Source organism: Urocitellus parryii, chromosome 2 (assembly GCF_045843805.1).
Source record: "Urocitellus parryii isolate mUroPar1 chromosome 2, mUroPar1.hap1, whole genome shotgun sequence".
NCBI classification, from domain to species: domain Eukaryota; kingdom Metazoa; phylum Chordata; class Mammalia; order Rodentia; family Sciuridae; genus Urocitellus; species Urocitellus parryii.
Genome location: NC_135532.1, coordinates 62,294,981 through 62,308,823, shown reverse-complemented (window position 1 = coordinate 62,308,823; position 13,843 = coordinate 62,294,981). Strand labels below are relative to the sequence as shown.

The following is a 13,843-nucleotide window of genomic DNA, read 5'->3' as shown; positions in this document are numbered from 1 at the left end:
CATTCATTCAAATTCTCTTTGAAGAAGCCCCATAGAACTGATAGAGGTATCTTGAGAAAGTGCCTATAGTGGTGCAGCCTGACTACTTCGAATAGCCTTTTGTGAGATCAATTTGCATGTGCTTGATGAGCAATCCTCTCTCCCTTTGTCAGTACACTGCCTTTCAGGATCACTCACAGACCACCAGTTTACTGATCATAATGCAGAACAAATCAAACAAGCATGCAGATCTCTGGTTGTACAAAGACTAGTTCCATTAAGTAAGCTATTAGGAGAATGATTGACGTGTGTGTGGAGGGGGTGTATGTGTGTGTGTATGTGTGTGTACACATGTGTGTGCAAGTGTGCATGTGAGGGTGTGTTTTCTCCCACAACTCTCTCCTAAGAGAGTTCAAAGAAGTAAAAACAGTTTTTAGGTAGACATTAATATTATTTTTTTAAATAATATTCTTAATTATAATCAACCAATTGCACTTACACGTAAAACTTTTATATATTTCATCCTCCACAACACTGAGGTGAAGTAAGTCACCACTGTTTTATCCTTTTCTTCTTTTACTTTGGCACATTTGTATAAAATTTTATTTTATTTGTTTCATCCAAATATATTTTTACTTTCTCATCAACTATATTCTTGTACACATATATTTCTTTACCTCTTTTCACTCCAAGGTACAAATATCATTTTGCCTTGATTTTGAAAAAAAAAATTTCTGTGTTTTTTTTAGTCATACATGATAGTATATTTTGACATATTTATAGAAACATGGAGTTCATGTTATTCTAATTAGGATCCCAGTCTTGTCGTTGTATATGATGTGGAGATTCACTGCAGTGTCTTATGTATGTTTACAGGAAAGTTATGTCAGAATCATTCCACTGTTTTTCCTATTCCTATTCCCCCTCCCTTCTTTGGATGGAGATAATTTTTTTCTCCTTATTTTAGTTTATTGTGTACAACTTTCTAAAAAGAGATCTAGATTGTTGTATTGCAATAATTTCCTTTATAAACAATATTTTTATATATACATGGAATTTTGTATCAAATTGAACCAACTTCTGAGTCATAAAGTAAGCCTTAAAAAATCACAACACTTGAAATTTCAGAGAGTGTATTCTCTGACCAATGTGAAATTAAATTATAAATAAATAGCTAAAAGATAACTTTTAAAATGCTAAACATTTGAATTTAAGGAATTCAATTTAAAACACCACATGGCCAAAATTAGAAAATGATTTGAACTGAATGATAATAAAAATGTGATATATCAAGCTTTTTTGAATGTAGCTAAAGAAGTACTTAGAGTAGAACATTTTGTTAAGTGCCTTCATTTAACAAATAACAAATGCTGAAAACCAACGTTTTATGTTTTATCTTAAGAATATATAAAAATTAGAGCAAATAACAATCAACAAAATTGAAGTGAAAAAAGAATTTAAAATCTATTAGTAAGATAGAAAATAAATATATGAAAGGATTAAAATAAACTTTCATTTTTCAGAAAATATATGTAATACAGTTTATAAACTCCTTTCGAGAATAACAAGAAATAAAGAGAGAAAAGAAAGAAATACTTACATCAAGAGAAAATGCACAAACAATACTACATATTTTACAGACTCTCAAAATATTTGATGTTTACATTATTATTTAAAAATTAAATTATGAGCAAAAGAAATACATTTGAAGAATTTTATGATTTAAAGAACCTTATACAAGAAAAATAAAACAGAAAGAAAAAAATGTTGGTCACTCTCTAAATAAGTGCAAATATTGAAAAGAACTACCAAATCCTAAATTTTACCTATCTCCATCTATCTAATCTATTCACACATCTTTATAATGTCTGTGTGTGTGTATCTGTATATACAGAGAGACAGAGACACAGAGAGACAGAGAAAGAGAAATTCATACTCTCCCACACACAAACACATATATAAAATAATAAAGCAGTTCAATTTCAATTTATTTCATAAATACAAGTTTGATTTTACATGAGAAATAGAAATAGAAATAAATAAAACAGTATGATAATAAAACAAGCTAGCATCTGAATAAGTACAAAAATGATGTCAGCATCCATTCATAAAAACTTATAAAATATATTAATTGTATTAATTTGATAATGAACATTTACAAAAATTAATATTCAAGTATTGAATTTAGATTTTAGGATTTTCATTTAGAATGAGAAAAAAATGACTGCTAATATTAATTTTACTCAACATTTTAGTAGAACAAATAGCCAGTATGTAAAAGCCAAATATAAATTCCCAATATATAAAAGTCAGTATATAAATAGCCAAATATGAAAGGAAAAATAGCTATAGCATTTGAACAGAGATATAAAAATACATTGGTAATCAAGATTACATGAAAGATACTGAATGCTAATCTAATCTCAAAATGGGAAATGTTAGATTTCACAAATAATATTTATTATATATTCAGTTATCTTATAAATTAATTATATTTCTATGTGAAAGCAATAAACCATAACAAAATTATAGTATAAATATTACCATTAAAATATTTTTTTAAAATACCTAAGAATAAATCTCACACTAGGTATATATTTTTTCTAAACACAAAAATAAAACATTACTGAGAAAAGTTTTAATATCATAAATAAATGGAAGGAAATGTTCTGTTCATAGAATAGAGGACTGAATATTTTTAAAATGCAAATTATCCTCTAAATTGATTTATAGTTTCAATGTAATCTTTATTAATTTGAAAATGCTCTGCATAGTGTGGTCATAGGTGCATACATATCACAAATCTTATCATAAAACTTAAATAAAAATCAAAAGCTCACCCCAAGTTCCAAAATAACCTTTCTTGCATTACTATTCTATATTCTAATATTTTTAAAGTCAGTGTTTCCATTTTGATAATCTCATGAACTGTATATAAAAACTTACTACTAAGTTATTTTAAGTAAGATATTGTGGTATCACTACAGTATAAACAAATAGACAAATGAAACAGATTTGTATTCTCAAACAGAATCAAACATAAATCTTGATTATGGGAAAGGAGAAGCTGAAGAGCAGTGAGGAGAACCCAATTATTATGACAAACAGGGCTGAGTCATTTGGATATTAAATATACAAAAATATTATTCTTCGCGCTTATCTCATAACACATAAAAAATTAGTTCAGAGTGCATTTTAGATTTAAATGTGAAAAATAAAGCAATAAAATATTTAGAATACAATATAGAAAACTATAGTCAAAGTATTGGAATGTGAGATATTTGTTAACATAGACCTAAAAAGGGTTATCAATAAAGAAAGATATTACTGTTGAAATGTTTTTAAAAATACCATTAAGAGGATAAGAAAGTAAGCCAGAGTGTGAGAAAAATATTTGGAATACATACAATCAACAAATGCATTGATTCAACTATAAAAATAAACTATAAGTAAAATACAAACTATTTTTAAAAGAACATTAAGGCATTAAAAAAAATAAATAGGCAGAACACAAGAACAAGAGTGCTTCAAAACATGACACCCAAATAGGAAATTACTATTGCAAAGAATGATTGATGTTGTTAGTCCTAAAGGAAATGCAGACTAAAACTCCAACATCTCTCTACCACTTACCCACCAGAAAGGTTAAAATGAAAACAGCCTATAATACTAGAGCAGGTAGAGCAAGTGAAACTCATTACACTAATAAGTCAACACAGCTTCTTTGTCAAATGAATTGACAGCACTTTCCACCTTTCAGTTTTTTTGACCAAAACATCTCATTCCTTAATATCCATTAGCAATGCAATTATATGAAAATACCTAAACAAGAATGTTTATAGGAACATTAATGCAGTATTAATGAAGTTTTTAACAAATAATTCTATTGTAATTATTTTGCATTACTATCCTATATTCTAATATTTCTAAAGTCAGTGTTTCCATTTTGATAATCTCATGAAAACTGATAGCAGATTGTTTTCTTTATAGGACAAAATAAAATTATTTATATTTAACCAGCACTAGAGCACTATCATCACTCTTACTTACTCAAGGCACAAATAATTTATTCAAATTAATTCAGAGGTAATTTGTGTAATCCATTTTCTTGAAATCTACAAACTACTCTTTCAGAGCAGTTTATTCGTTCTCATAGCATTGGCTCTTCATTTTTGTCTTTTCTTGTTTCTTTGTGCTCTTATTTGTTTGGCTCTTATATTTATTTATTTATTTTTAAACAGACAAACGTACCTAGCTATAAAACACTTGTATATTGTTTAGCCTCTTGTCTATCTGAATGCTTCCTATAAAATTTGGGAAAATGAGCATTCTCAACTCTCTGATACCCAAGTAATGCTGTTCTGTTTAAAAATAAATTTCCTTTAAATATTTTAAGACCAAATTTTATCCTTAAAGTATGGAAATGACAATAGAGCGTGTAAAAAATTAGTAATTCTTTAGGAACTGTAGTAGGGATTTTCAAAGAGAAACTAACTTTTTTTTTTTTGTGACTATCATATGCCGTTAGCAAGTTTTCATTTTATAGCCAATTTTAGCCACTCTATACTGGTACATCTCTTGCCTAAGGGCTATAAACTTTAATAGAGTATCTGATACAGAAGTTACTCTCCTACCAGGAAGGCCAAGGTAAGATGTGAAATGCAAGGAAAGCAGGCAGTGTAAATACAAAATCATACCCTGCCACTGCTGGGTTTTTTGTTTTGTTTTGTTTTGTTTTTGTTTTTGTTTTTCGTTTGTTTGTTTGTTTGTTTAATAAAGTGGCAACCAGGGGCCAAAAAAAATTCGTAAAATTACATTGTTTTCAAAAACAATACATTAAAAGTACAAAATTCATTGTCAGTAATGGTTTGGAAAATGTTTATCCACCTTTAGATCCTCTCTTAAGCTAAAAACAGACAATAATCTCATTTTGGGGAAAACTTTGTTATGTCCCCAGGCTAAGGGGAATCTGAAGAGTTCCTGAATACAGAATAATCATCTTAGAATTACTAATGTTTAAAGAAAGATAATGACTACTGGGTAAATTTGAACTTGTGTGATCACTTCCTCAATATCTGTTTTAGAGTATGTATTGGAGGAGGGAAAAGGGGGCTCAGGTTTTGGTTTGGTTTGATGTCACTGTAATATATAAATTAAAATATTATCACCACTGCCATATATTCATGAAAAAGATTGCTGTTACATATTTGAAATATTATCTACATTTCAAAACAGGTACATCTAATTCTAAGATTTGTGGATTCTAGAAACATTACAACTTTAAAATCACATCCAAAAAATGTGTGAAATGTAGCCAGGACAGTGGCACATATCTGTAACTTGGGAAGCAAAGGCAGGAAGTTGTAAGTTCAAGGCCAGCTTCAGCAATTTAGTGAGACATTTGGCAACAGCTCTGTCTCAAAATAAAAAGAACTGCAGATACTGCTTAGTGGTAAAGCTCCCCAGGTTCAATACCCTGTACACACACACACACACACACACACACACACACACACACACACGAAAAGTGAAATGTCAAGCTTAAAAAAGATCTGCATACCCTGTACACACACACACATACACACACACACACACGAAAAGTGAAATGTCAAGATTAAAAAAGATCTGCATTTCTAAATGTAATTTAATATTTTTAAATGTGTCCCTAAATGTTGGACATATTAGTATTTTCTTAATTCCTCTTCAAATATGAGAGTTTCAAAGTTGTTTACTGTATATATTTAACTTGAAGAACTAAACCTTTTGAAATTTATGACTGCTTAACACACCAGTGTTAGCCATTTTCTCAGTTCCCCACATGATAAATGATGAAGTCTGCTTTGCAGACAATATTTGAAAAAAATATAACTCTGTGGAGCTGAATAATGATTAAATAAAGTCTAAAATATGAACACAGAAAAAGCTTTTCATGTGAAGTTAGTATAACAAATGCCCCTCTGAATTTAAGACAGCTACAACGCTATTATCTCACCAATAAAAATTCAATGATTTTTTATTAAAATATAATACCTGTGTTATATTAAAATTTCCAAAATGTCTCAGTCTTTTTAAGTTTTTGGTCAATTTGAATTAGTATCCAACTAAAGCCAACTTATATTAGTTTATTATATGTCTGACTCACATTCAATTTAAAACAATTACTTCTGCATGTCTATTTATTCATTTTTTTTCTTTTTTCTTTAGTCTTTGATTTGTGGAAAAAATCAGTAAATATTCTTGTTAAATGGGACACATTCTAGATTGTACTATTTGTGTACTTACAGTAATTTTTTTGTCTTTCTTATCCCTCTCAGTTTTTATATTTGTATATTTCAAAATGTTTGTGGAAAAGGTTTAAAAATTCAAAAGAAATTATGTTAAATAGAGTGTATATCTGTGGCTGCATGTGTCTATATGTGCCTGCTTATTTTTGTAATTTTGCACTTATTAATCTGAGCATGTAAAATCAAAATATTTATATGCTAGGCAGCTTATTCTTCAACGTGATTCAGGTTTCGCAGGTGTTCAACCAGTATCTCATTTCACACATGTCATCATTACAGTGCACAGACCCTTCAACCACAATGTAAAAATGCATGTGATATCTTGAGTAATATGACTATTGTCTGTAACATAAATTGGAGATCTTTTGTAACAACTTGACTTATTTTCAATAAACTATAGGTATTTTTGGTTATTTGTTCTTGTATTTTAGGTGTGTGTTGATTGAAAATTTCAATTGGTGAAAGAATTGGAGCAAGAAAACAAGCTAAAAATATGTTTGCTGAGTTTGAAAGGAAATATTTTCTTCTAGTCTTATTTTTATACCTTCCCTTTTGGATTCTTACTAGTTTTTGTTTTAGTATTTGAACCAGCAACTGTGAAAAGCAAAGGAATAGTTCTAGCTTCATTCTTAGCTGAATTAAAGCACATTAATTAAAATAGTCTCCAGGATTTTGCCACTCAAAGTATTATATATAGATATACATATTTTGAAACTGAAATTCATTTTTTGTTCATTTAAATAATTTGGACTCCCTAACTTCAATTTCTTTTTTTTGATTCATCAATTAAATTTTACTTTATAATAATTTCAATTCAAATCCCAACTAGGAAGTGGAGTGATTATAAGTTTGTTTACCAAAATTAGTATATACCTTTAAAGTATTTGGAAAGGAATCATTTCTTTTTTTAAAAAAATTGTTCTTTTTAGTTATACATGAGAATAGAGTGAATTTTGACACATTTTTACAAACATGGAGTATACCTTATTCTAATTAGGATCCCAATCTTGGGGACATACATGATGTTGAGATTCAATATGGTATATAATTATATATACACAGGAAATTTTTGTCAAAATCATTTCACTGTCTTTGCTATTCCTGTCTTCCCTCCCTTCCCTTCATTACCCTTTGTCTAATCCACTGAATTTCTATTCCTCCTCCTTCTCTCCCACCTTGTTTTGTGTTAGCATCCCCAAGTCAGAGAGAACATTTGACCTTTGGGTTTTGGGGACTGGCTTATTTCACTTAGCATGATAGTCTCCAGATCCATCCATTTATCAGAAAATGTCATAAAGTCATTCTTCTTTATGGCTGAGTAATATTCCATTGTATATATACATTTTCTTTATTCATTCATCTGTTGAAGTTCACCTAGGTTGGTTTCATAGTTTAGCTATTGTGAATTGAGCTGCTATAAACATTGATGTGACTACGTCACTCCAGTATGCTGATTTTAACTCCTTTTTATACAGTGAAGTGATATAACTGGGTCAAATAATGTTTCCATTCTTAGTTTTTTAAGGAATCTCCGTACTGCTTTCCAGAGTGGTTGCACCAATTTGCAGTCCCACCAGCAATATAAATGTCCCCCTTTTCCCATATCCTCACCAGCATTTATTGTTACTTGTATTCTTGATAATTCTCATTCTGACTGAAGTGAGTTGACAACTCACTGTAATTTTAATTTGCATTTCTCTAATTGCTAGAGATGTTGAACATTTTTTTTATATATTTGTTGACTGTTCATATTTCTTCTTTTGAGAAGTGTCTGGTTAGTTCTTTTGCCTACTTATTGTTTTGGTTATTTGTGTTTGTTCGGAGTTAAGCCTTATGAGTTCTTTGTATGTCCTGAAAATTAAGGCCTTATCAGAGATGCAGGTGCCAAAGATTTTCTCCCATTTTGTACTCTCTCTTCACACTCTTGATTTTTTTTCTTTGCTGTGAAGAACCTTTTTAATTTGATACCATTCCATGTATTGATTTTTCTAACCTCAATTTCTTGACATACCAAACTTCCTCATGGTGAATACTAGTAATCTTTCTACATATCTTAGGAGTGGCAGTTCTGTTCAAGTTATAATTATTTCCTTAAGTTTCAAAGGCTCTGTGTTTCTCTATTAAATGAATTAAAAACATCTTGCCTAGGAAATCAGACAATCAATAAGCTGATCAAAACTTATCTCTTTAGATACACTGCTATCTCATACTTCTTTGAATTTAGCCATACTACAAAACTATTTCCTCAAAGCTAGGCACACATATTTTTAAACTGTAGCTCTGTTGCACAAACTTCTCTTTCTTTTCTAGCAAATTTAGGCTAAACTTTTAGAATTCATGTAAAAGCATTTTCATCAGACAAGTACACCATGATTCTCCCAGATTTTAGCCAATTCTTTGATTCATTACTTTAACACTCTACACATACCTTTTTAAGGGCACTTGTTTTGCTGTGGAAAACATTTGTGTATCTAAATTTTCCTAGTAAAAAAGAAATCATGATATTTACCTTTGTTAAATGAATTTGTACTATATAAGAGTATAGGTATGTTTTTTAAATACCTTAAAGTTTAGAAAGCTATACATTGGGCTATCAATAGCAAACACCTGCTCAAATGTTTGAACTTTTAAGGAAAAAAATGACTTAGTTTTTTTTTCTCATGGCATGCATTTGAAAAATTACCATTCATCAAGTAAAAATTGAATGCAATTAGAATGGGTTATGTTCTATTGTCCTTGAATTTCAGGTATGATCCCAAAACAGACACTTGGACCATGGTGGCTCCTTTGAGTATGCCCCGAGATGCTGTTGGAGTGTGTCTCCTTGGTGACAGATTATATGCTGTTGGTGGCTATGATGGGCAGACATACCTCAACACCATGGAATCCTATGATCCACAAACTAATGAGTGGACACAGGTAAGATTGTCATCTACTAAAGTTACTTCAAGTATAAGAATTAACTTCATTTACTTCTTTTGGAGTAAGAAGATACAAATAGTGATTGTTCTAGCCCAATTGCCTTCAACCAACAATGATTTAGTCCTATGTTAAGATTGAAATAAATATCATTAAATCACATTTTATGTATTTATCTGTTGCATGTAATATTAAAATAAACTTGTATTGAAAAGGGACATGCCTGCTTCACTTGCATTTTCACTTTATAATAAGCCATACAAGGAACAGGAATTGAATTTGAGTTAGCTGAAGCAAAAAAGTAAAAGTGTCATATACTTCTTACAAAATCCTAACACAAGTATATTTGGTTTTACACACAGTTAGAAAAAGGAAATTGGTGTCTGCAAAACTCGACCTTTTTGCCACTCATGTTTGCCTGTTTATTGGGTCCATTCTTACCTAAGAGAATTTTCCATTTGATGCTGTTGTAAGCTCCCACTCATAATCTTCATAACCACAAATGAAATAAAATAAATTGTTGTCCCAGTTGAGTTAAAAAGAAAAACAATTCTAAATAGCTTTTCGTATATAAAGTACCCAGTCCTTGACAATGACTTTACCCAAAAGAGGTAGGGAATGATTGGCTTAAATGGGACATTAGCCACTGAATATAGTTAGGGACTCAAGCTTATGCTAGAGTGTAGCAGCTCCCATTCTGAGTGCATAGTTAGAGGATGCATGCTGGTGTGTGTGGAGTGCATAGTTAGAGGATGCATGCTGGGGTGTGTGTGTGTGTGTGTGTGTGTGTGTGTGTGTGTGTGTGTATGTGTGTTAGGGAGGATGAAGGCAAGACAACCCTAGTAGACCTAAGTTTACAGAAAGCACCTGAAGCTTACAGCTTCTATGTCCTGAATACATTCTAAGACTTGTGTCCTTACAGTCAATTGCTCTTTCCTTTTTTCTTTCACAATTTCCTCAATATTTGTATCATTTTGTTTATTAGTCAGAAGCCTAAACATAAGATATATTCCAAATAAATACATAGCTTCTATCAATGAGTGCACTGATTTTCCAAAGTCTTACTTGGTTGAAGTTGATTAATGATCACATCTCATATGCATTAATGGATGGAAGTGCAGAATAAAATTTCTAACGTTCAGGCTAAGGTACCTGAATTATGAATCTCCCTCCCTCCTAAAAGAAACCTCTTGAATTCAATAAATATAGATATATTTGGTTGAGCAAGGGAAAATGGAAAAATGGAGGAAAGAAGGTGAAATATTAGGATAAATGAGTTCTGTGAGTTGCAACAATTCTTTAATTGTGAGAGAAACAATTTTTATCCAAAGGGTACCAAATATAAAATAAGTTACTAATGACTGCTTTTCACATTGTTGTACTAAAAGTTTAGATATATTTTGAGTTTTTAACTTTGAGTTCTTAGTATTTCCAAAGAGTACTACAAGAATTAATGATATTTTATTTACTTAAAAAGTCCCAGTTCAATGGTATGTAATTGAAATGTATCACTTATACAAATGAGCATTAAAGGAAGTTTATGGGTGTATAAATGATATATAATATCTTCATAACGTATATGTAGTATAGAGCCATTATGCTTATCATTCCTCTAAAATTGAAGTCAAAATAATGCATGCAGTAATAATAAGTTTTAAAAGCCTCCTAAAGACTATTTCCCTCATCTGTATTTTGTTATACTCTTTTGTGTCATATAATGTCTTACAAACAGCAAGGCATTATGTTTTATAACTTTATTTTAGTATAATAAGCATTAATTTTAAAACTATTAAATTACTTTAAGATCTTACTTCACATCTTTTCATTATTCATATTTTTAAGACACTTGAGGGGACTATCAACAGACTCACACAAAAACCTTTTGAAAACTCTGAGGATTCCAGCCTATTGGAAATGTTTCTTATATATGACATTTAATTCCATAAATTTCACTCCACTTACCCCTTATGAAATCCATTGGTTATCCCATATATCATTGACCCCCCCAGAACAAGTGGCTGATCATTGGAATGAATAAGGCAAAATAGTAAAATATCCAAGGATATGATTATTTGTAAGACTTTCCATGTAAGCTAGAATCAGAAATGATGAAAACAGATTAGGGAGTAATTCCCATACATAAGTCTTAGTGTGTTTTGTAGAGAACAAATCCACATATCTGTGTGTGCTTATGAATGTGTTTTAAATAAATTTGACTGCCATTAAACATTAGGCTTATTTCTGCCATTTAGTTTGAAAAATACAATACATGCACTTCAAGACTTATAAAGAACGTTATTCTATTTCTCATAGCCTGGGTAAAATCATTGATTCCTGTGTTCTCCTGCTGTACTCTTCCAGCGTTCTCACACTGTATGCCTCTACCAGCTGAGTATAAGAAAACAAAACAATGTATCTTTTTTTTATATATAAAGAGAGAGTAAGAGAGAGAATTTTTTTTTGAGAGAGAGAGAGAGAGAGAATTTTTTAATATTTATTTATTTTTTAGTTCTCAACAGACACAACATCTTTGTTTGTATGTGGTGCTGAGGATCGAACCAGGGCCGCACGCATGCCAGGCAAGCGTGCTACCGCTTGAGCCACATCCCCAGCCCAGCAATGTGTCTTTTAATAATCTGTCTCCAAATACTATCTTGATTGGTAAAATACAGGGAATATGTGAATGTTTCTCATGCCAATTAATTGAGAACTGTCCTTTCTACTCAGTTAACTTTGGCGTGCATGTGTTCAGTTTATTTTCACACAACATATCATAGGATTGAGAATGTGTTCCAGGGAAGCCTTTTAAGATACCTGCCAATGTAGATATACATAAAAAGTAAAGCTACTCAATCTGTTTGCAGTCGAGTGCACAGTACTTCCCAGTATTGAATGTATATCAGAGGGCCTTTGAGAAACTTTTCAAAAACATTTACCCAGTACTCATCCATTTCTATTTAATGGTAGGAATACTACATATATATTTGGTAAAAGCCCCTTAGATGACTCTGATGTGAAACAACATCTGAAAACAATTAGGTAACTACAGAAACACAAGGCAAAGCACATGTATTTTAGAGTTAGATGCATTTCAATTTCTTCACTTTGATGATGTGTGACTTACATATTGCCTCTTGCTGCTTGCCGCTTAATGCTCTATTCACTCACCAGTCACATGGAGCACGTGGAGATGACTATACACAAGGTGACTGCAGATAATTGTGGTGACCTATAAAAATTATTCTTAGCACAAAATCACCTATGAAGGACTTCACATGTTCCTTTCCTCCTCTCAGTTTAACATCAATTCTAAAGGAAGATATTTATTATCTTTTATTACATTAAATTAGCTTTTATAAACAATGTATTGAGTGAAAGGAATAAAAAATTAATATTATTTGAGTTCTTTTAAACTTACAGTGAGATAATGGGTAACTAAATACATTATAAAGAACTGATAGATAATGCAGTTAATTTCCATATTTAGAAAATGAGAAAATGTTCTTTCTCAATCCAGCTCATATTAGTTATTTTATTTCTTACTTTTTATTCACTTTATTTCTAGCATGAAACAACAGTATTTAATTTCTAGTCTACCCTGAATCTTTAGATCTTAGAAAACCATAATAAAAATTGATATCGAAGAGTCAAATTATTAAAATGTTGGTTTACATCTAAAGAATAAATCTTCATTGTAAACTACATTAAATTTTTAATATATGTCTAGCTATTTTTTTTTATTTAATATTATTTTTAAAATCCAGTTCTCATTTCAATGATTGTCATAACTTGAAAAAATTTAATAAGCCACACAGCAATTGTAATTATGGCCTATTTATGAGAAAATATTGAAGTTACTCCATTGTATGTCTCTGTCTGGAATGAATGAATAACACATTTAATTCAATATAATATCTAGGGAAATAACTTCAAAATGATTGCAGTGAGTGTAATAGCTGTTTCTTCTCAAATATAGTCCAAGCTATCTCTATGAAGTATCATTGCAAAAGTATACATGCAAACTGCAGAGTAAATCTTTATTGAAAATTTTTCTATAGAAATTTCATTTTACTGAGGCTCTAGTTTATTATTTTTCTTAAAAATTCCATAAGTGACTGAAGGTATTACCATTTTTAATATACAAATCACTGCCTTTTTAAAAATGCCATTGTCAATGTTTCCATTTTAATGTACTACTTGTGGATGAAAAGAGAAAATGCAAGCATATTTATAATTTTTATAATATTAACCTTTTAAATATATTATAATTTGCATATTTTACTCTGAGAGTAAAATTTGTCTGAAAGTTGTTTTTTATCTTTTTGGACAGATGGCATCCTTGAATATTGGGAGAGCAGGTGCCTGTGTGGTCGTCATCAAGCAACCTTGACTTATGTTTATTTTACTTGGAGGGGTTTTATTTGCTGGAGTGGTTATTTTTATATTATATTGCAAGAATGAGAATGTCCTGAGATGAAAACATTTCAAGAACAAGGATTTCTGTAGATTTACCTACTGATGTCAAAAGAGGTGAAGATCAAAGAGAATTATAGGGAAGAAGGAAACATCAAAGTGGTGCATAGTTCTGGCCATATGTTAGTTCAGGAATGGTAATTGGTAATTTATTTTGTATTGTAGCATACAATAACTAGAGTTACCAA

The 13,843-nt window shown here is 30.5% G+C and overlaps 1 protein-coding gene across 2 annotated transcripts in view; it reads left to right on the top strand.

The window, feature by feature from the left end:
- Klhl1 (kelch like family member 1) overlaps window positions 1–13,572 on the top strand; it is a 392,360-nt gene extending 378,788 nt beyond the window's left edge. For both annotated transcript variants that reach the window (XM_077792806.1, XM_077792803.1), the window contains 2 exons: window positions 9,011–9,182; window positions 13,513–13,572. In XM_077792806.1, coding sequence (XP_077648932.1) covers window positions 9,011–9,182; window positions 13,513–13,572 — 232 coding nt within the window. The remainder of the gene's footprint in view (window positions 1–9,010; window positions 9,183–13,512) is intronic.
- The last annotated feature ends 271 nt before the right edge of the window (window positions 13,573–13,843 follow it).